Genomic DNA, 21,805 nt, shown 5'->3' on the forward strand with positions numbered 1-21,805 from the left:
TCCCAGCCCTGTCTCCAGCTGCCCCGCTCTCTCCCAGCCCTGTCTCCAGCTGCCCCGCTCTCTCCCAGCCCTACCTCCAGCTGCCCCACTGTCTCCCAGAGTCTGCAGTGTGGATGTTTAGAGGTGGGGAGCACCGTAGTTGGCTGGGTGCAGTTTGTGAGACGCTGCTCCCAAGCACTGCGGACCTCACTCAGCCTGACGTGTCCGTGAGGCCATCCGCAGTACTCTCATGTCCCTTTGTCTTCCCAGGGACTCTGGGAGGCAGGAGTATCTGTTCCCAGTTCACATCTGCAAAAGTCAAGCTCGGGTTTCAGTAGTGGCCCATGGCCCTTAGGTAGGATGGCCCCGTAGTGCAGGCTCCTCCCCATACCCTAAGGCAGCCTGCTAGGGTGAGAAGCCAGGGGTCTGGGACCTTCCTTGGTGTGATGGTGTCTCCTGTCTCTGGTCTTTGCAGGACTGCCTGTGCAGCGGTCTCCCGGGCCTGTGACTTCCTGCTGTCCCGGCAGATGGCAGACGGAGGCTGGGGGGAGGACTTTGAGTCCTGCGAGGAGCGGCGTTATGTGCAGAGTGCCCAGTCCCAGATCCACAACACATGCTGGGCCCTGATGGGGCTGATGGCTGTTCGGTGGGGACAGTGGGACCCATCCCTGAGCCTTGGGTTTGGGTAGAGGAGGGACACTCAGCTGTGAGCCAGTGGCCTGGGCTGAGTGAATGTAGAGAGGAGGGGAGGCCTGTGGGCCAGGTCAGCTGCCATTCTGGGAACAGACACCTACAAGAGCCACGTGCCTGGTTCCTGGGGCAAGAACATGGGCTGCTCTGACCAAGTGGGGCCCTGCAGAGAGGCTCGCCTCTTAGGAGTGAACCACCCACCATTAGCAGTGTCAGTGGAAGAGCAAGCGCATCAGGGACCCATGGAAACAGCGAAGTGGGCTGTGATGAGGATGCTGCTTCCTGGTGTGGTAGTGATGACAGTCACAGTAGCTGCTCTCTGTGGCCCTCCTGTATTCACAGCTGGTGCTGAGCCACATATGTGCCAGGTGCACACACACGCAGATGCATGCAGGCATGTACGTGCACACACTGATGTGTACACACAGATGTACATGGAGACAGATGCACACACAGGTCTATGCACACACGTATGCATGCACAGGCATCTGTGTGCACACACACATGTGCCTGCAGCATCCTGTCTGTGCTACACACAGACATAGGTACATGGAGACAGATGCACATACAGGTCTATGCACACACGTACGCATGCACACACACACAGGCACCTGTGTCCACACACATACAGATGCACCCGTAGCATCCCATCTGTGCCACACACAGACATAGGTACATGGGGACAGATGCACACACAGGTCTATGCACACATGTATGCATGCACAGGCACCTGTGTACACAGATACAGATGCACCTGCAGTATCCCATCTGTGCCACACACAGACATACGTACATGGAGACAGATGCACATACAGGTCTATGCACACATGTACGCATGCACAGGCACCTGTGCACACAGATACAGATGCACCTGCAGTATCCCATCTGTGCCACACACAGACATACGTACATGGAGACAGATGCACATACAGGTCTATGCACACATGTGTGCATGCACAGGCACCTGTGCACAGATACATACAGATGCACCCGCAACATCCTGTCTGTGCTGCCCTGTTAGGTTTGTGGCCATTTGGGGAATCTTCCTAAAACCCTAAAAGCTAGGGCAGGTCTGCTTGAGCAGGAGCAGCAGGGTCTAGGGGACCCCTGAGGGCAGGACAGTCAGGGACCCACAGTTGAGCTGGGCCCACTGAGCCCTGGATCTTTCTTGGTGTTTCATCCTGGCCAGCAAGTAAGCGTGAGCTCCTGTGGGTCTCCAGAGGCCCGTGAGGACCAATGGGCCAGGTGGGAACAAGGCTTCGCATCCTCTTCAGGGGGACACCAGGGCAGGCCTGAGGAGGCCTGTGTCCCCAGCCTGTCATTGCTGTGGCTCCGCTTCTCAGGGAGCCTAGGAAGAAGGTGTGGCAAGAGCCCGAGGTGCTGGCTGCACCTGGCGGGGCCTGTGGGCGTCAGTTTAGACGCATCCATTCTCACTGAAGCATTCCAGGGTTTGCCCTTATGGTCGGCTGTGAGGGTGAGGATGATGCTGCGGGGGCATGCACGCTGGGTGTGTTTCAGCCTCCTCTTCCGCCAGGCATCCTGACGTCGAGGCCCAGGAGAGAGGAGTCCGGTGTCTGCTTGAGAAACAGCTCCCCAATGGCGACTGGCCGCAGGTATGCCACCAGGGACCTGAGTGCACAAGGCCCAGCATCGACCTCCAGTGTGCGTGGCTGTTTCCACGCTCTGTGTCCTTTTTGGGGTACTTTGGACACTTGGGAGGCGTCAACTCTGCCAGTGAATGCCAGAGTTGGTGGCAGGTCTGTGGCAGGTGATCGGGTCCTAAAGTCCAGATCTTGCTGTTTTTTCAAGTGATGCTCTGGGTGGGGGAGGAGCTGGATGGGAGAAGCCAGTGGGCAGGAAGCCCTTTTGCTCCACGACAGGCCCTCCCACTCCAGATGACCTAGTGGCCCCTCACTGAGCCAGAAGTCCCTGTGGTGTGGGTGTCATGAGGTCATGTGAGGCCGACTGCCCTCCCCTGAGATGAGGCTGAGTTGGTGGCAGGTGATGTGGTCATGAGGGGCTGGTGACCCTGGCTCAGGGTTTGCTGCAGGGCGGGGAGTCTGAGCTGGGCTGATGGTGCCATGACTGATGCGGGATGGACTACCTGCTTTCCTGTGCTCTTGCTTAATTAGCCCTTTCCAGGCTGACTCACCCACAAGCCAGCCAAGCCAACAGCAGGGCTCCGGTTCAGGGACTAGCCCTCAGCTGACTGGTGAAGCCTTTGTGTTTATTTCTGTGTTCTTTTAGGAAAACATTGCCGGAGTCTTCAACAAGTCCTGCGCCATCTCCTACACGAGCTACAGGAACCTCTTCCCCATCTGGGCCCTCGGCCGCTTCTCCCAGCTGTACCCTGAGAGAGCCCTTGCCGGCCGCCCCTGAGAACATGCCTGCCTGCTGGGTGCCGTCTGTGCGTTCCCGTGAGGCCAAGGGGTCCTGGCCGGGTTGGGGAGCCCTCCCATAACCCTGTCTCGGGCTCCAACCCCTCAACTCCCTCACATCTCACAGATGTGAATCTGGGGACCAGGCTGGAGGCAGGGATGGGGACAGGGTGGGTGGCTTCGACTCTTGATTTTTACTGTAGGTTCATTTCTGAGAGTAGCTTGTCGGGCTTGGGTGAGGAAGGGGGCACAGGAGCCGTGACCCCTGAGGAGGCACAGCGCCTTCCGCCACCTCTGGGCACGGCCTCCTCAAGGTAGTGAGGCTAGGAGGTGTTTTCTGACCAATAGCTAAGTTCTTGGGAGAGGAGCAGCTGCGCCTGTGTGATTCCTGAGTGTCAAGTGGGCTCTGGGCTGGGGTCGGCCCTGGGCAGGCTACTCCTGTACCTTTTGTCTGCCGGGCTGAGGGACACAAGGGCAACCCTGTGACAATGGCATGTAGTGTGCATCTGTGAACAGCCCAGTGCGGGGGGTGCTCATGGAGCATCCTGAGGCTGTGCAGCAGGGAGCCCCATGCCCCTGGGTCGTGAGCTCGCCTGCATATGGGGGAGTGTCATGGAGCCTCATACCCCTGGGTCGTGAGCTCGCCTGCATATGGGGGGGTGTCATGGAGCCTCATACCCCTGGGTCGTGAGCTCGCCTGCATATGGGGGTCTGTCATGGAACATCCCAAGTCTGTGCAGCAGGGAGCCCCATGCCCCTGGGACATGAACCCACCTGCGTGGAATGCTGTTTGTGAGGTGCCTACAGGGTTTATAGTAGTCTTACGGACACAGAAATGCACAGGGGACACTTATGGACACAGAAATGCACAGGGGAGGCTGAGCATAAACGGGTGAGGGGCAGGCAGCAGTTGTAGTCACTGCCATGGGGCACTGCTATGTGTAGGGACAGCCAGCGCCCAGCCCATCACCACTCCCTGGGCTGGCTGGCAGGTATGGCACCCTGGGAACCCGGCATATGCCCAGGGCACCCCTACAGCTGCCGCCAGTGTCATGCCCAGGCGGGTGCTCTGGGCTGGAGCGAGGCCCAGGTTTTGGGTCGAGGCTTCCCCAGGCAGTCCTGTGAGCTCCCTTCTAACCTCTGATCCAGTCTGGTCTGGCTTGCATGGATGTAGGGCTTGGGATGGGAAGTTCAGGTCCTGGCTTTGCCTTTGACTGATGTGGATGAGCAGCTCACGTGCTCAGGGCCACCTGAGACTGTCACTGTTCTCCCCTGGCTATTGGGAGGAGTCACTGAGAGCTTCGTTACCCCTGCTGCCTTGCCCAGGGCACACCCTGTACCTCCTCATCTGCTCTTCCTCCCGCCCTGCCGCCTCCTGGGCAAGTGGCGCTCCCTGGCCTCTTCCCCTGGCTGATCGCCCTCCCCCAGGCAGTGGAGATCCGCGTCTGGACACCCTCAGAGCCTGTCATTTCCTGCCCAGAGTCCTTCAGGGCCACCCCTCTGCCTTGGTGTGGGGTCCAGGGCTCTCACCCAGGTGCTGCGCCCTCTGGGGTCTCCTGTCCAGCTCCCTTGCCCCACGTGCTGTCACTGACTCTCCTTGGGACTCGCCTGCCTGCTCAGAGCCCTGCAGGGCCTGGTCAGCTGCCTGTTGAGCGTCAGCGCTTCGCTGCACCTCTTAGGACTGGGCTTTATTTTCGCTGAAGGAACTGTGTTGGGACCCTTGACATCTGTCAGGTTTGCACACGCTGTTTTTTTTCTCAGCCCACGTGTTCTTCCCCACATGGGGCAGCAGCAGGACAGAGAGTGAATCACAGAGTCTGCCCTGAGCAGAGGCTGCTGTCCGCGGGACTCCTAGCCACGGTCAGATCACTGTACAAAACAGTTTTCCAGAAATGAAATGTAAATCCATTTTTATACTGAAAATGTTACTGAAAGTCACTTTTATGAGCAACTACCTTAATAAACAGACATTGATTCCCTTATCAGAAGCCTGTCACACTGTGTTTCGTTTCATCCTGGGGAGAACTGCAGATTTGGGGTTTCTGGCTCTCGTACCTCACCTGCCTGTGGGGCGAGTGGGAGGCCCAGCCTGGTTTAGGGAACAGGAGTGACGTGAGGAGTAGCAGGGTGCGTCTCCAGTTACCTGAGGGAAAATAGATATTTTAAAAGATAATAGCATAGCCTATTTTAATATGTTTTAAAGGCCATAAGCATATCTAGGAAGATAAATAAACGTGATACAATGTCCACATAGGAGGAACTTTCTTTCACTGCATTGTTTTCCTTCACAGTGGCCTTCAAGTCACAGGACGCAGCGATTCCCTGCCCTCTTCGGTGTTATTACACATGCAGGACTTCAGTGTCAGTATCCCTGCCGTCAGTCTTCTCCTTTAGAAATCACATCCGTGTTCAATCCATTGTTTAGAGGGAGTGTATTTTTCCTATTCCACGAAGAGGACTTTTTGTTCACAATTGCATCACAATGCAGAGGAGTCTGTTCCTCCCCCGTCGGCTTCTCGGTGCTGGGAGGGTGACCTGTCCCAGATGGCTCATCACCCTGACGTGCTCTTGACAGAGGACACCACCAAGAGGAGATGGCAGCTGCACCTGTGCAGCCTCTGTCTGAGGGGGCAGGAAAAGCTATTCAGGGCCCCGTTGGGCTCAGAGCGGGGGACGCATCTGTGACTCACCCCTCACTTCTCTCTCTGCCCTGCATCCTGGACGCCCTGCATGCCCTCGTCATTGGGCTGTGTCTGGGCACCCGTTGTCTTGATCTGAGGTGTGAGCCCTGTGGTGCAGCACCAGGCTGGTTGGGTTGTGTCAGGAACGCTCGGGGTGTAGAAACCTTTCTCCACAAAGCCTGACTCGAGACTTTCTCTCCTAGAAGGAACCTTCCCCTAATGTGGCCACCCGGGCTGAATGAAGGTGGTGTTCTCCCGGGGGCATCTGCGCCTGAGTGCCCTTGGTGGTGGTGGGTGCCCGTCACAGGGCTGGAGGTGTGGCTGGCCCACTGGGTTGTATTTTCTGGACTATGTCCCTTCCCACAAGGATGAGATGACCCATCTGTTGCATCCTGGCTGCTGATAAAACAAGACCCTCGGAGCCAAGAAACAACACTGAGGTGATTTACTTTCCCAAGTAATTGGAGAAGCAGGGAGTTAGGGTGGGTTTCAAGACGGTCACACTGACTGAGGACAGACGCCTGCTCTAGCAGGACCCCGTGAGCCGCAGCCCTGTGTGACGGCCCGAGGGGCCGTGGCCATGGGTTGGGGGCGTTCTCAGTTACATGCAGGCAGGAGCAGTGCAGTCAGGAACAATTGGTGTCTTAGACACGGGCGCTCGTGGTCTGAGGGGTGGACATGCACTGCTGGACCCTTCTCATCAGGGAGTGAGGTCAGCAGGTGGCCTCCAGCCCAGCCCTCAGGGCCACCCAGCGCTCCAAAGCATGTGGGGGCCATCGTGGGGCTGCCCCAGGCTGGTCTCCCCCACAGGCTGGTCTCCCCCACAAGGCTGGTCTTCCCCTGAGGCTGGTCTCCGCCCCCCCAGGCTGGTCTCCTCCCCCAGGCTGGTCTCCCCCACAAGCTGGTCTCCCCACCAGGCTGGTCTCCCCCGCATGCTGGTCTCCTCCCACTGCCCTTGCCAGGCCCTCCTTCCTCAAGTGTGGGTGCCAGGGTCGGACCCTGATGAACACCTGCACATCAGATGCCGCCCCGGGTGCCGGGCCCACAGGAAACTGCACCGGGATCCCTGTGTCCTGGGCAGGTCCTATGGGAAGTGCAGCCCACGTGTTACTCGGGTGAAGGCAGCGTCCCCACCCAGCCTGAGGACACTACACAGGGTGGACACCCGACCCTGGCTGGGCCGCTCAATGGGGAGTGGCTTGGACGCCCCCCTTCGAGTACAGTCCCCACATCCCGTACCTGCCTAATGTCCTTGGCATTCTCGGGCCCCGGTCATAGTGTGGGAGTGGCTGCCTGTGCACGCCACGGACCTCCAGCTTCACTGCCGCAACGGGGCCACGAGCCATCACCGGGGCAGGCAGGGGTGCTGGGCACCTCATCACTAGGGCAGTGACATCACAAGGCATGGAAGGCGGCAGTGGCTACAGAACTCCGTGTCTCGGTTGTTTCTGTGGTGCCTGCGGGCTCTGGGCTCCCACCTCCATGGGGCTGCAGGAGCCGTGAGGGACAAGGAGGATCGCACCCGCCATGGCCGAGGGCGGCGAGCTGATGAGCCGGCTCCTGAGCGAGAACGCAGACCTGAAGAAGCAGGTGCGCCTCCTGAAGGAGAATCAGATGCTGCGGCGGCTGCTCAGCCAGAGCTGCCAGGAGGGCAGCGGCGGCCACAACCTGCTCCCACCCAGGGAGGCCACCTACCCCGAGGCCGGCTCCCCCGGGAGCGGAGGTGAGGCACCGCCCAGCTCAGATGGCCTGGTGGATGGGGGAGTCGCAGGACGCCTGCTCCCTGGGAGTCGAGGGTGGCGGCCAGCTCCCTGACGCGGGAGGCCACGGGCACCTTTCACACCCTCAGGTCTGAGTAAAGCAAGACCGGGTAGTGGGTTCCGCTGTTGCCCTCAGGTGAGGCCCCTCCCCTCCCTTTTGGTCGCTGGCGAAGTGGGAGTGGTCAACCGCTGGCAGGTGGACTGGTCATATGCAGTCATGGAAGTGCCCCTATAGGGGTACAGCAGGTGGCGTGCAGGCTTGTGGGCCTCCAGGGCCCCAGGCAGCTCTTCCAGGCTGGTCCTGGCTGGCAGTTTGCTCTGCTGCGTGTGTCTCTTCTCCTCCTGGGTCGGGGCGAGGGGGGTGTCAGACCAGCCACACGAGTCCCATGAGTGCTGTGTCCCATCCACTCATGTCCCCGGCCAGAGCCAGGCCAGCCCCATGGTGGGAAGATCCCACCCTGGGGAGGCCTCAGAGCCACCGACCAGGGGAGCGGGTAGGGGCAAGTGGGCGCCTGTCCTTGCGGGGGTGGGAGTGTGGGGCCATGATCCACTCACCACATACATAGTATTGACTCCAACCTTCTGTGGCTTTTTACTGAAAAAAAAAAAAAAAAAATATATATATATATATATGGTTTGATCACTTTCTGCAAAGTAGTAGGCTTTATTCTAAAAGTTTTGGGAAAAACATTCCCCGTTCCTGCATGTGATTTGGGGTGGGGCTGACAGGTGTACCCTTGACTTTTCGTTGGGATGGTGGGCAGAGGACAGAGTCCTTGACCCAGCACTGCCTGGTACTCCCACGGCCAACCTCAGCTTCCCACCCGGCCGGGCCCGGAAAGGATGTGGTCAGCCTGCCTGGTCCTGGACGATGGAGCAGGCAGCCTCGCCAGTGCCTGTGAACGCTGCTGTCTGCAAGCGCGAGCCATGCCCAGGAGGCCAGCTCTGCCACTCACCAAGGGGCCGCTCCAGCACCTGCACTGGGATGGTCGCTTCCTGAGTCCTTCTCAAATGCCAGCCACCACCCTCAGATGTGCACTCTGAGCAGGTGCAGCATGCAGGAGTGCAGGAGGCACTCTCCACAGCCAGGCCCCAGGCCCTGCGCGGAACTCCATGGACAAGCCTGAGAGTGAGCGTGTCTGGAAGCAAAGAGGGGCATCCATGGCAGCATCCCCACACCTTTGGTCTCCGGTGACAGGCAGGGGCTCCTTGCAGGGAGCTGGGAGGAGAGCACCTTGCCAGGATGTGTGGGGACAGTGTGGCTGGGGCACCTGGCGCCTGGGGGCCATGCTGTGCGAGGCCCCAGCTTCTGCGTCTCCATCAGCGGCCACTGAACCCCACGCTCACCACAGGGCGTTTGCTGGGCAGACCTGCGCTTACGGTGCTGGGCCACGTGCAGGGTCCTGTTCACAGCACTTGTGAGGCCCGGGCACTGTGGCTGCAAAAGGGCCCTTAATCCGTTTGGTGCGTGCGGACCGCCGCAGGCTGCCTGTCCCGGGCTGCGTTGCTGTCCTCCTCAAGAAGGAATCACCCTGGGCTGGACCTCAGGGCTAGACAGAGTGCTGGTGCCTCCCCTGGCAGGAGAGGGGCAGACCCTCGACCCTTGCCCAGGCTGTGCAGTCCCCAGAGGGACCCTTGTCAGGGGCTGAGTCAGTGCGGGGGTGTCCATGACCATGGCTACTGCCCCTGCCCTTGGGTCACCTTGGCAAACCCAGGTCTTGCTGGACACGGGTCTTGGGAGGAGCCTCAACCTGAGGCCAGCAGGCCTTCCACAGAGGGCCTCGGAGCACCCGCCACAGAGTGTGGGGCAGGCTCAGTGTGGCCCGGGCTGGCAGCGGGGAGGGTCCCGGACAAGACCACCCTCTAAACTCTGCCACTTGAGTGGCAGCGTGTGGTGCACCCTTGATGCTCTGGGCCTCAGCATGTGCTTGGGAATGTACCTGGGGCTGTGGGATGCTGCATTCAGGACCAGCCCTCAGCAGAACTGGGGTTGGGAAAACCAGCACTGAGCTCCCACAGAAAAGGAGAAGTTTATAAACAAAGGAACCACCACCAGCAATGTTTGCATGTTGCAAAGACTTCCTTAGCATCTGTGTTCAAAACAGGATGAGTAAAAACCTGCTTTTCTTACGGATTCAACAACACGTGCTCATGGTAAACTTAGAAACGCCATGGAGGATGCAACGTTTAAGGCTCAGGCCACGCCTCCGGTCCCCCTCCCCAAAGGCAGCCACAATCAACGTTTTCTTGGGTTTTCTCTGGAACTTTGGTAGAGATCTGTGTGTCTGTCTGTGTATCTTTTTGGTCTACCTACACAGGATTGTGCCGTTCCGCAACTTGACTTTTGCCCCTTAACCATCCATTTCACGGCATTCCCCGCCAGTCTTTATCTGCAGATCTCCCTGGCACACTTGAACACTAGGCTCCTTCTGTGGGGGCCCCAGGCAGGCAGCACTGTTCCCAGTTCTCTGTGACCGTGGACGCCGCTGCCGTGGGTGGCCTGCGCAGGCACCCTGTGGCTTTGTGTAGGGGATCGCACACGTGGGTCCTCGGGTCAAAGGCTGTGTGCATTTGAAATGTTGAAATAGACACTGTCAAACGCTCTCCGAAAGGCCCCTACACCCCACGAATGGAGGAGGAAGGCGCTGCGCCGGCATCGTTCCCATGTCACAGGAGGGTTCATCTGTCCCCGTCAGCTGGGCAGCAAGGCCTCCAGGTCTTCTCACCCAGGTTTACAAGTGAGTGACGCGAAGGGCCAGTGGGAGCAGCAGTCCTCTGCCTCCCCTCCCAGCTGCCCCATCTTGTTTCCTCGGGATCGTCCTGGTCCCTCCAGCACTGCCACGATGCCACTCTCCATGCCTCCACTGGCGAGGTGTCCCCTGGAGGGCAGCCAGGCCCCCCGAGATTGCCCACTCGCTCCCTAGTTGTTGGTGGTGGATTGTCAGATGATTTCCAACAGTGGTGAGGATTCTCTATGTGCAACTCCTAGTCACTCCTTCCCTCTGACACGATAGAAGATTGTTCCTGTGTTGTTAGATGTATTTTAAAATGGCCATGCAATATTGCAGATTCAGATGAGCCACAATGTAATGAATTCTCCTTCAGTTTGAAATTAAAGTTTTTCTTCCTGTTGAGGTATATAACACCACAAAAAAGGTTTTAAGAATTTTTATATTTAAGGTTATTTCCACTGGATTTCTTTTTTTGGTGTATGTGTGATTTTTTTTACTTTTATGGAGATGGGATCTTCTATGTTGCTGGTCTTGAACTCCTGGGCTTAAGGGATCCTTCTGTCTCGACCTCCTAAAATGCTGGGATTACAGGTGTGAGCCACTGTGCCTAGCCCGTTATTTTTTTTTTCTTTTTGAGACAGGGTCTGTGTTCCCCAGGCTGGAGTGCAGTGACGTGATCATGGCTCACTGCAGCCTCGACCTCTGGGGCTCAAGCAATCCTCCTACCTCAGCCTCCTGAGTAGCTGGGACTACAGTGCTTGCCACCACGAGTGGCTAATTAAAATTTTGTTTTTTTGTAGAGGCAGAGTCTCCCTGTGTTGCCCAGGCCAGTCCCAAACTCCTGGGCTCAAGCGATTCTCCCACCTTGGCCTCCCAAACCACTGGGATTACAGGCATGAGCCACTGTCCAGCTGGATTTATTTTTTACAAATAGGATCATTGATTCAGAAGGCAGGAGTAAATGGTTTTTTGTTTATTTTTGAGATACAGTCTGGCTCTGTCGCCCAGGCTGGAGTGCAGTTGGAGTGCAGTGGTGTCATCTTGGTTCACTGCAACCTCTGCCTCCTGGGTTCAAGCTATTCTCCTGCCTCGCCCTCCCCAGTAGCTGGAATTAAAGGCACACACCACCATGCCCGGCTACTTTTTGTATTTTTAGTAGAGACGGGGTTTTGCCATGTTGGCCAGGCTGATCTTGAACTCGTGACCTCAGGTGATCCACCCACCTCGGCCTCCCAAAGTGCTGGGATTACAGGCATGAACCACCACACCTGGCCATGTATTTCTTTTTTAAAAAAACTTTTAAGTTCAGGGGTACAAGTGCAGGCTTGTTACATAGGTGAACTTGTGTCATGGGAGTTTGTTGTACAGATTATTTCGTCACTCAAGTATTAACCCTAGTACATTAGTTATTCTTCCTGATCCTCTCCCTCCTCTCACCCTTCACCATCTGGTAGGCCTCATTGTCTGTTGTTCCCCTCTGTGTGTCCACATGTTCTCATTGTTTAGCTCCCACTTATAAGTAAGAGCATGTGGCATTTGGTTTTCTGTTCCTGCGTTAGTTTGCTGAGGATAATAGCCTCCAGCTCCATCCATGTTCATGCAAAGGATATGATCTCATTCTTTTTTTTTTTTTTTTTTTTTTTTTTTTTGAGATGGAGTTTCATTCACTCTTGTTGCCCAGGCTGGAGTGCAATGGCACGATCTCGGCTCGCTGCAACCTCCACTTCCCGATTTCAAGCGATTCTCCTGCCTCAGCCTCCCAAGTAGCTGGGATTACAGGCATGCACCACCATGCCCAGCTAATTTTGTATTTTTAGTAGAGACAGTTTTCACCATGTTGGTCAAGCTGGTCTCGAACTCCTGACCTCAGGTGATCCACCTGCCTTGGCCTCCCACAGTACTGGGATTATAGGCATGAGCCACTGCTCCCGGCTGATCTCATTCTTTTTTATGGCTGCATAATATTCCATGGTGTCTATGTACCACATTTTCTTTATCCAATTTACCACTGATGGGCATTTAAGTCGATTCCATGTCTTTGCTATTGTGAATAGTCTGCAGTGAACATATGCGTGCATGTGTCTCTATAATAAAATGATGTATATTCCTTTGGGTATATACCCAGTAATGGAATTGCTGGGTTGAATGGTGTTTCTGTTTCAGGTCTTCGAGGAATCGCCACACTGTCTTCCACAATGGCTGAACTAATTTATACTCCCACTAACAGTGTATAGGCGTTCTTTTCTCTGCAACGTTGCCAGCATCTGTTGGTTTTTGACTTTTTAATTATAGCCATTCTGACTGGGGTGAGATGGTGTCTCATTGTGGTTTTTATTTACATTTCTTTAATAAGCGGTGATGCTGACCTTTTTTTCATATGCTCGTTGGCTGTATGTATGTCTTTAGAAGTGTTCATGTCCTTTGCCCACGTTTTAATGAGGTTGTTTGTTTTTTTCTTGTAGATTTCTTTAAGTTCCTTATAGATGCTGAATATTAGACCCTTGTCAGATGCATTAGTTTGCAAAAATTTTCTCCCATTCTGTAGGTTTGCTGTTTATTCTGTTGCTAGTTTATTTTGCTCTGCAGAAGCTCTTTAATTAGATGCAATTAGTCAATTTTTGCTTTTGTTGCAATTGCTTTTAGCATCCCTCCCCCTTGGTGTGGAAAGCAAAGAAAGTGCACACATCTGAGCCAGCGTTGGACCACAGAGGATGTTCACAGAGCAGGAGGCTCCTCCTGGGCCACAGAGGATGCTCAGAGCAGGCTCCTCCTGGGCCACAGAGGATGTTCACAGAGCAGGAGGCTCCTCCTGGGCCACAGAGGATGCTCACAGAGCAGGAGGCTCCTCCCCATCCACAGAGGATGCTCACAGAGCAGGAGACTCCTCCCCATCCACAGAGGATGCTTGTAGATCAGGGAAGCTCCTCCTGGACCACAGAGGATGCTCACAGAGCAGGAGGCTCCTCCCGGACCACAGAGGATGCTCAGAGCAGGAGGCTCCTCCTGGAACACAGAGGGTGCTCACAGAGCAGGGGGCTCCTCCTGGGCCACAGAAGATGCTCACAGAGCAGGAGGCTCCTCCCCATCCACAGAGGATGCTCATAGAGCAGGAGGCTCCTCCCGGACCACAGAGGATGCTCACAGAGCAGGAGGCTCCTCCCGGGAGGCCGATTACAGCTGTGTGTTTGCATGGAAACATGGAAACAGGCCCTGTCCATCAATAGGGCAAGGGATAAAAATTCACTGTGTGTGTCTGTGTGTGTGCTCATGTGTACAGAGGTACCAGGAAACAGTTAAATGAACCAGGTAGCTACCAGATGGCTCAACGTGGATAAATCTCAAAGAGATAATGCAGCAGCAAAAAGTTCAGTTGCAGAATAAAATGTGTAGGGTGGTACCATTTATGTACAACTTAAGAAGCATATAAAAGTCATTCTCCAGTGTGTGTGGGCACACAGGCAGGCAGGAGGCACACAGAAGCCTGCCTGCTTGCTGTGCCCATAGACGCAGCGCTCCCACGGGCAGGATGGGCACCTGTGGCCACTTCACCACATCCAGCTCCTCCTTTTACACCTGAGGCCTGAGGGGAAGGAGGAAGCTCTGAAGCCAGGGAAACCCCGGCAGGTGTTGAAGCTTGGGGTGGGGTGCATAGGGTTTGTTAACATGTTCTCTATACTTCTCAGGAATGTTTTAGGAGCATCAGCCTGACTTCTCATCCCTTTCCTCCCCGCCTCAGTTCCAGATTTCGGAAGGTTCACGAGTGTTGCCCACACGCCCTCCCAGCTGCAGACATCTTCCCTGGAGGACCTGCTGTACTCACCTGCCCCCCTGTCCAGCGAGGACGACACCTCCCTGGGCTGTGCAGCCCCCTCCCAGGCACCCTTCAAGGCCTTCCTCAGTCCCCCGGAGCTGCACAGCCACCAAGGCACCGACAGGAAGCTGTCCCCGATCCTGAGCCCCTTGCAGGACTCACTGGTGGACAAGACCCTGCTGGAGCCCAGGGAGATGGTCTGGCCTAAGAAGGTGTGTTTCTCGGAGAGCAGCCTGCCCACCGGGGACAGGACCAGGAGGAACTACTACCTCAACGGTATGGCCGGGTGCGGGGGCACCTGGGTGGGCCCCCAGTGCAGGCTGGCAGCTGTGGGGCGGGCACGTCTGGGTGGTCGGGCAGGGCCGTTTCTCCATCCAGTCACACAGAGTGGAGGGAGGAGAGCCAGGCTGGGAGGCTGGGGTCCAAGGCTGTGTCTGTCCTAGTCTTTTGTCCATCTTTAAAGATAAAATGGGTTGCTTATCTTCTTGGGAAGTTGTGAGAGTTCTTTATGTGTCTGGATATGAGTCCTTTTTTGGGTGTATGTTTTGCAGATATAGTCTCCCACTCCATGGTTTTTCATTTTCATAATAATGTTTTTTGATGAGCAAAACTGTTTAATTTGATGATGTCCAATTTATTGATTTTTCTTTTGTATTTTATGCTTTTTATGTTTGGTTTAAGAAATCTTTGCCAAGCCCAAGGTCACACAGATTCTCTCCTATGTGTTGTTCTAGAAGCTTTATAGTTTAGGTTTTACATGTAGGTCTCTGATCAATTCCAAGTTAATTTTCATATATGGTGTGAGGTTTGCATGTAGATATCCCCCTGAGGCTCAGGCCAGCCTCCCACCGCAGCCTCCCAGGTATCTGGGACTACATGTGTATGCCACCAGGCCTGGCTAATTTTTTGGTTTTTGTGTTTTTGTTATTGTAGAGATGGGATTTTGCTACGATGCCCAGGCTGGTCTTGAACTCCCGGGCTGAAGCAATTTGCCTGCCTTGGCCTCCCAAAGTGCTGGGATTACAGGCATGAGCCACCATGCCTGGCCTGTCAATTTTATTTATCTTTTCAAATAACCAATTTTGTGTTACATTGATCTTTTGTATTGTTTTCTTCATTTAAATTGCATTTATTTCTGCTCTGATCTTAATTATTTTTCTTCTAATTTTGGATTTGGTTTGCTCTTGCATTTCTAGCTCTGTAAGATGAATTATTGGCTTGTTTATTTGAAGTTTTTCTGCTTTTTTGATGTAGGCACTTATAAACTCTTAGCACTTATGCTCTTAATATGGCTTTTGCTGTATCTAGTACATGCTAGGTTTTGGTGTGTTGTGTTTATAAACTCTTAGCACTTATAGCTAGAACTCTTAGTGTGGCTTTTGCTGTATCTAGTACATACTAGGTTTTAGTGTGTTGTGTTTCCATTATCATTTGTTTCAAGACATTTTAAAATTTCCTTCTTAATTTCTTCATTGATGCACTGGCCATTCAGGAGCGTATTGTTTAATTTCTATGTGTTGGTATAGTTTCCAAAATTCCTTTTTTTATTGATTTCATTTTATTCCATTATGGTCAGAGAAGATACTTGATATAATTTCAATTTTTTGATTTCTAAAGACTTGTTTTGCAGCCTAACGTATGGTCTATCCTTGAGAATGATCCATGTGCTAATGAGAAGCATGTGTATTCTGCACCTGTTGAATGAAATGTTCTGTAAATATCTATTATGTTCATTTGTTCTATAGTATAGATTAAGTCTGATATTTCTTTGATTTTCTGTCTTAAAGATCTGTCCAAGGGTGAAAATGGGTATTGAAGTCTCCAGTTACTGTTGTATTGGGGTCTGTCTCTTGATTTAGCTCTAGTAATATTTGCTTTACATATCCGGGTGCTCCAGTGTTGGGTGCATATATATTTATAACTGTTTTCTCCTCTTGCTGAATTGACCCCTTTATCATTATATAATGACCTTCTTTGTCTTTTGTTATAGTTTTTGTCTTGAAATCCACTTTGATATAACTATGGCTGCTACTGCTCTTTTTTGGTTCTCATTTGCATGGAATATCTTTTTCTATCTCTTTATTTTCAGTCTATGTGTGTCTTTAGAGGCAACGTGTGTTTCTTGTAGGCAACAGATGGTTGCGTCGTGTTTTTTTTTCTTTATCCATTCAGCCACTCCTCTGTCTTTTGATTGGAGAGTTTAGTCTATTTACATTCAAAGTTTCTTGGTTGTTTTTGACCAAACTCACACACCATCATTCATTGATTTGACTGTGCTGTAATTTTTTTTTTTTTTTTTTTTTTTTGAGACAGGGTCTCACTTTGATGCCCAGGCTGGAGTGCAGTGGTGCAATCTCGGCTCACTGCAACCTCCGCCTCCTGGGTTCAAGCGATTCTCAGGCCTCAGCCACATGAGTAGCTGGGGTTATAGGCGCGTGCCACCACGCCCAGCTAATCTTTGTATTTTTAGTAGAGATGGGGTTTTGCCATGTTGACCAGGCTGGTCTCGAACTCCTGACCTCAAGTGATCCGCCTGCCTCAGCCTCCCAAAGTACTGAGATTGCAGGCATGAGCTACTGCACCTGCCTATTTACATTCAAAGTTATTATTGATAAGGATTTACTCCTGCCATTTTGTAGTTTGTTTTCTCATTGTTTTGTGGTCTTCCCTCCTCTTTATCTAGAGGAGTTTGTGTCGAATTGGTGTTATTTATTCCTTAAGTGGTAGAATTCACCGCTGAGACTACCTGAGCCTTGAATGGTCTCTGTAGGAACATTTTCCCCTTCAAATTCCATTTTATTGATAATGTAACTGAAATTAAGGCTGTTGAGATAAATAATTTGATAAAGGTTTATTGGAAGCCAAATGTGAGGATCAGCCCAGGGAAACACAACAACAAAGTTGAGAGTGTTCTGGAATCTAAGTCAGAAGGCTTCTAAAGGAGAGGCTAGGAGGAGGCAAAGGACTCCTCATACTTCTACAGGAGAGGCTAGGAGGAGGGAAAGGACTCCTCATACTACAGGATTGGCCAGGAGGAGGGAAAGGACTCCTCATACTCATGTTGTCCTTTTCTTTAGAGGGTACAACACAGAGGTTACAAGCATTGGCTACAGATGACAACATACAGGCCAACACATCTCTGTGCAAGACAGCAAACCTTTATGATTCAGGAATAAATCGGCATCTTTTCAGTGCATTAGTCAGCACATCAGCAATCTGAGGAAATCATGGTAAGATTCTTTACTTAGGGACCATTGATCACAAGACCTTCCCAAGCAGGCCAGTCTGGAAGTCTGTTTACTTTTAAACTGTCAAGTGTGACCTGTAAGGTTATCAGATATAAGGCTATTCAGAGTATCTATTTCTTCTTGAGTGAACTGTGGTAGTTTGTGTCTTTAAGGAATTGGTCAATTTCATCTAGGTTGTCAAATTTATTGGCGTAAAGTCATTCCTAATACTTCTTTATTATCCTTTTTATGTCTGTGGAATCTGTGGTAGTGGCATCTCTAATTTCTGTTAGTGGTAATTTTTGTCTTCTTTCTTTTTTCCCCTAAGTCTGGCTAGAGGTTTATCAATGTATGGCCTTTTTTCTTTGAAAAATAGGCTTTTGGCTGGATCTTACAGAGCCCAGGATGGACTAGAAATCATTTCTAGCACCTATACTAGAATCATTTCTCATCTATTAATCCATAGCATGTTTCTTCTACCTCATTTTTGCCTTGGTAGGGGGATGGGAGAAAGAGCTTGATTCTTTTTTTTTTTCTTGAGACGGAGTCTCGCTCTGTCGCCCAGGGTGGAGTGCAGTGGCGCAATCTCGGCTCACTGCAACCTCCACCTCCCAGGTTCAAGCCATTCTCCTGCCTCGTCCTCCTGAGTAGCTGGGATTACAGGCGCCTGCCACCACGCCTGGCTGATTTTTGTATTTTTAGTAGAGACGGGGTTTCACCATGTTTGCCAAGCTGCTCTCGAACTCCTGACCTTGTGTTCCACCCGCCTCGGCCTCCCAAAGTGCTGGGATTACAGGTGTGAGCCACCGCATCTGGCCAAGAGCTTGATTCTTGATGAGAGAAATACATTGATACAGAAGGAGGAGATTACACCTGCTCCTCCACGCCCCTCATTGGCCTAACACACTTCTGTGTAGTGTGTTGACGTACCTCTTCTGCAGTCTTGAAAAGTGACTGGGAAAGAAATACACTGAAAACTACAAACATTATTGAAAGGAATGAAAGAAGACATAAATGACCAGGCACGGCAGCTCACACCTGTAGTCCCAACATTTTGGAAGGCTGAGATGAGCAGATTTCTTGAGCCCAGGAGTTCAAGACCAGCCTGAGCACCGGGGCGAAACCCCATCTCTACCAACCCCCCACCCCCAAGTTAGCTGGGCGTGGTGGTGCATGCCTGTAGTCCCAGCTATTCAGGAGGCTGAGGTGGGAGGATCACTTGAGCCCAGAAGGTAGAGGTTGCAGTGAGCTGAGGTCGTGCCACTGCACTCCAGCTTGGGTGACAGAGCGAGACCCTTTCTTCAAACAAACAAACAAACTGTGTTCACAGATTAGAAGACTTTATATTGTTTAATAATCAATAATTTTGATACGGATTACACTGGATCTACAGATTCATGCAATCCCAATTATATTTTTTAATAATCAATAATTTTGATACGGATTACATTGGATCCACAGATTCATGCAATCTCAATCAGAATCCCAGTGGCTTCTTCGCAGAAATTGACAAGCAGAAACTTAAATTCATATATAAGTGTAAGGAACCAGAATAGGTGAAACGATCTTGAAAAAGAAGAACATGGAAGGACTCATACTTCCCAGTTTCAAAATTGACTATAAAACTTACAGTTAAGACTGTGGTACTGCCATAAGGATGGACATACAGATCAATGCAATGGAATGGGAAGGTCAGAAATAAACCTGTACATAGACGGTTTTCAACAAGAGTGCCAAGACAATTCAGTAGGGACAGAATACTGTTTAACAAGTGGTGCTGGAACAAAGAGGTGTCCACACCACATACACAGATTAACTCAAAATGGATCAAAGACCTACGAGGTCTCAAAGAGCTGAGGCCAGAAAACTCGTAGAAAAGCCATAGGGGTAAATCTTCGTGACCTTGGGTTTGACAGTGGATTCTTAGAGATCACATCAAAAGCATGAGCAAAAGAGAGAAACAGACAAATTGGACTTCATCAAAAGTAAAACAAAACAGAAAAACAAACTTTTGTGCTTCAAAGGACAGTATCAAAAAAATGAAAAGCCAACCCGGAGAATGGGAGAAAACATTTGTAAATTGTGCATTTGAAATGGGACTAGTATGCAGAATATTTAATAACTCTGACAATTCAACACTAAGAAGACAAACAATCCAATGAAAAATCACTATAGGACCTGAATAGATATTTCTCCAAAGAAGATACAGTATATAAATGGCCAATAAGCACATGAAAAGATGCTCAGATCACTAGCATTTCACTAGTTAGTGAAATGCAAATGAGATACTGTTTCCCATCCTCCAGGAAAAAGATGGACAAGGTCATGTGCTGTTATGGACTCGGATGCCATCAGAGACTGTCCTGGGGAGGGGGGTTCGGAAGCAGGTTTTGTGGGAGCACTGGAGTCTCCTAAGTAATGTTGAGGAATTAAAATAGAATGTCCTGGGCCAGGCGCGGTGGCTCACGCCTGTAATCCCAGCACTATGTTAGGCGGAGGCGGGCAGATCACCTGAGGTCAGCAGTTCGAGACCAGCCTGGCCAACATGGTGAAACCCCACCTCTACTAAAAATACAAAAACTTAGCTGGGTGTGGTGGCACGCGGCTGTAGTCCCACTACTCTGGAGGCGGAGGCAGAAGAATCGCTTGAGCCGGCGAGGCGGAGGTTGCGGTGAGTGGAGGTTGCGGTGAGTGGAGGTGGCGCCACTGCACTCCAGCCTGGATGACAGAGTGAGACTCTGTCTAAAAAAAAAAAAAAAAAAAAAAAAAAAGTCCTGCCAATCCAGCGATCCTCTTCTCAGAGGTAGGAAAGAATGAAGCAGTTCTATTGAATAAACATTAAAGCAGCCTTTGATGCCCAGAGGTTGCCAAGACAGAAGGACTCTCCCCCCTCCTCCCAGCCAAGCCGACCGGCCCTGTTCCACAGGCGTCCTCGCTGGAGGGGACCCGTCCCAACTCACACCTCCAGGGCCAGGTTCTTCTGTCCTCGCAGGGGCCGACGCTGGGGCAGGCTCCCACGCTGGGGCAGACTCCCCCATGACAGGGGACCAGTCCCCAACCCCGAGATTAAAAGGTTTACCTCATCACAAAGGGACAGAAGGGAGCCGAGGACAGGGCGAAGGGAAGGCTGTCTTGTCCTTTGGCACTTTAAGAAGCTCCTTTTCTTTCCGATTCTATTTGCCAGACAGTGGGGGGTGGCGGCAGGTGGGGGGAGGGGGGGTGGAGGAGCCGCCCCCCACGTGGCCGAGGGCACCCTCGAGGGCAGTGGATCCTCGCGCTTCCCTGACCTTGTCCCCGGCCTTCCCTCCCCCAGAAATCCAGAGCTTTGCGGGCGCCGAGAAGGACGCGCGCGTGGTGGGCGAGATCGCCTTCCAGCTGGACCGCCGCATCCTGGCCTACGTGTTCCCGGGCGTGACGCGGCTCTACGGCTTCACGGTGGCAAACATCCCCGAGAAGATCAAGCAGGTGCGCCCCGCGGGGAGGGCGCGGCCAGGAGGGTGCGGGGCGCTCGGCCCGTCCCTGTGAGGTCCCCAGATCTGGGCTCCTGGTCGGGCACTGTCCGCAGGAGGGGACCCCGGGGACCCAGGCGGGCGGGGCAGGGGTCGGCCCTGGGCCTGGAAGTCCCCGTCCGAGGGCCCCGAGGGCCCCCCCATCCATGCGCTGCGCCCGCAGACCTCCATCAAGTCCCTGGACGGCTCCGTGGACGAGAAGAAGCTGCGCCAGCTGACGCAGCGCTACCTGGGCCTGAGCGCGCGCCTGGAGAAGCTGGGCTACAGCCGCGACGTGCACCCGGCGTTCAGCGAGTTCCTCATCAACACCTACGGAATCCTGAAGCAGCGGCCCGACCTGCGCGCCAGCCCTCTGCACAGCAGCCCGGCCGCGCTGCGCAAGCTGGTCATCGACGTGGTGCCCCCCAAGTTCCTGGGCGACTCGCTGCTGCTGCTCAACTGCCTGTGCGAGCTCTCCAAGGAGGACAGCAAGCCGCTCTTCGCCTGGTGAGCCGCCCCGCGCCCGCCGCCTTGCCTGCGGTAAACGCGTTTGTTCCAACCCGGGGCCGCGGTGCCTCCTGCGCGCCCTCCCGGAGGGGAAAGGGCCGCGCTGCCCGCGCGCGAGGCCAGAAGGCCCCTCTCCCACCCGTGCTGGGCCCCGACCGCAGCCTGCCGCTGCCCGCACCTGCGGAGTGCTTGTCACTCCTCATTAAAATCATCCGTTTGCTTGTCCGCCTTTACCTCTGGCTCTTTGAGGGCGTGGAGGGCGCCTCGGCCGCTGCTCCGCCTGCAGGAAGTGCCGCTCGGTGCTCATGGAGGGAAGCCAGGAAGGAGCCGCAGCCGGCAGGGGCCCCCCCTCCCCCCCCCCCCTCCGCCTCCCCCACCTACTCCTCCCCCGGGCCTCCGCGCCCACCCGGCGAGTCCTGTCCCAGTTTGGGTTTCCCCGATTGCCGAGCTGGGGCAAGGACTTGGTTCTGGTGGATGGTTGCGCACCCCTGCAGGCAAAATTGGAACGCAGCCCCTTGTTCAAAAGCGAAGAATTCGAAACGGCAACAGCTG

At 53.3% G+C, this 21,805-nt stretch overlaps 2 protein-coding genes, 1 long non-coding RNA gene and 1 pseudogene across 7 annotated transcripts in view; 3 read left to right on the plus strand and 1 right to left on the minus strand.

The window, feature by feature from the left end:
- LSS (lanosterol synthase) overlaps positions 1 to 5,029 on the plus strand; it is a 37,230-nt gene extending 32,201 nt beyond the window's left edge. For both annotated transcript variants that reach the window (XM_032174583.2, XM_058427413.1), the window contains 3 exons: positions 455 to 625; positions 2,204 to 2,282; positions 2,917 to 5,029. In XM_032174583.2, the coding sequence (XP_032030474.1) occupies positions 455 to 625; positions 2,204 to 2,282; positions 2,917 to 3,048 (382 nt within the window). In that variant the 3' untranslated portion in view covers positions 3,049 to 5,029. The remainder of the gene's footprint in view (positions 1 to 454; positions 626 to 2,203; positions 2,283 to 2,916) is intronic.
- LOC116481743 (uncharacterized) lies at positions 633 to 2,283 on the plus strand (annotated as a pseudogene). The gene has a single exon (XR_004251617.2). The product of XR_004251617.2 is annotated as an uncharacterized LOC116481743 (transcript).
- Positions 5,030 to 5,205: 176 nt separating the features above from the next.
- On the minus strand, positions 5,206 to 7,059 carry LOC131381138 (uncharacterized). The gene is made up of 2 exons (XR_009209622.1): positions 6,968 to 7,059; positions 5,206 to 5,669 (listed from the first exon to the last, which is right to left on the minus strand). It is a non-coding gene; the product is annotated as an uncharacterized LOC131381138 (long non-coding RNA).
- SPATC1L (spermatogenesis and centriole associated 1 like) lies at positions 7,006 to 21,478 on the plus strand. 3 transcript variants are annotated; one of them, XM_032174641.2, is made up of 4 exons: positions 7,006 to 7,451; positions 13,957 to 14,307; positions 20,572 to 20,723; positions 20,931 to 21,478. In XM_032174641.2, the coding sequence occupies exons 1-4, from the start codon at positions 7,256 to 7,258 to the stop codon at positions 21,255 to 21,257; spliced, it is 1,026 nt and encodes a 341-aa protein (XP_032030532.1). In that variant the 5' UTR covers positions 7,006 to 7,255; the 3' UTR covers positions 21,258 to 21,478. The 3 variants fall into 3 exon arrangements, with proteins under 3 accessions (XP_032030532.1, XP_058283398.1, XP_058283397.1); XM_058427415.1 differs by having other exon boundaries at positions 7,257 to 7,318; XM_058427414.1 differs by lacking the exon at positions 7,006 to 7,451 and adding an exon at positions 10,161 to 10,226.
- Positions 21,479 to 21,805: the final 327 nt, after the last annotated feature.

Source organism: Hylobates moloch, unplaced genomic scaffold (assembly GCF_009828535.3).
Source record: "Hylobates moloch isolate HMO894 unplaced genomic scaffold, HMol_V3 SCAFFOLD_14, whole genome shotgun sequence".
Classification (NCBI taxonomy): Eukaryota; Metazoa; Chordata; class Mammalia; order Primates; family Hylobatidae; genus Hylobates; species Hylobates moloch.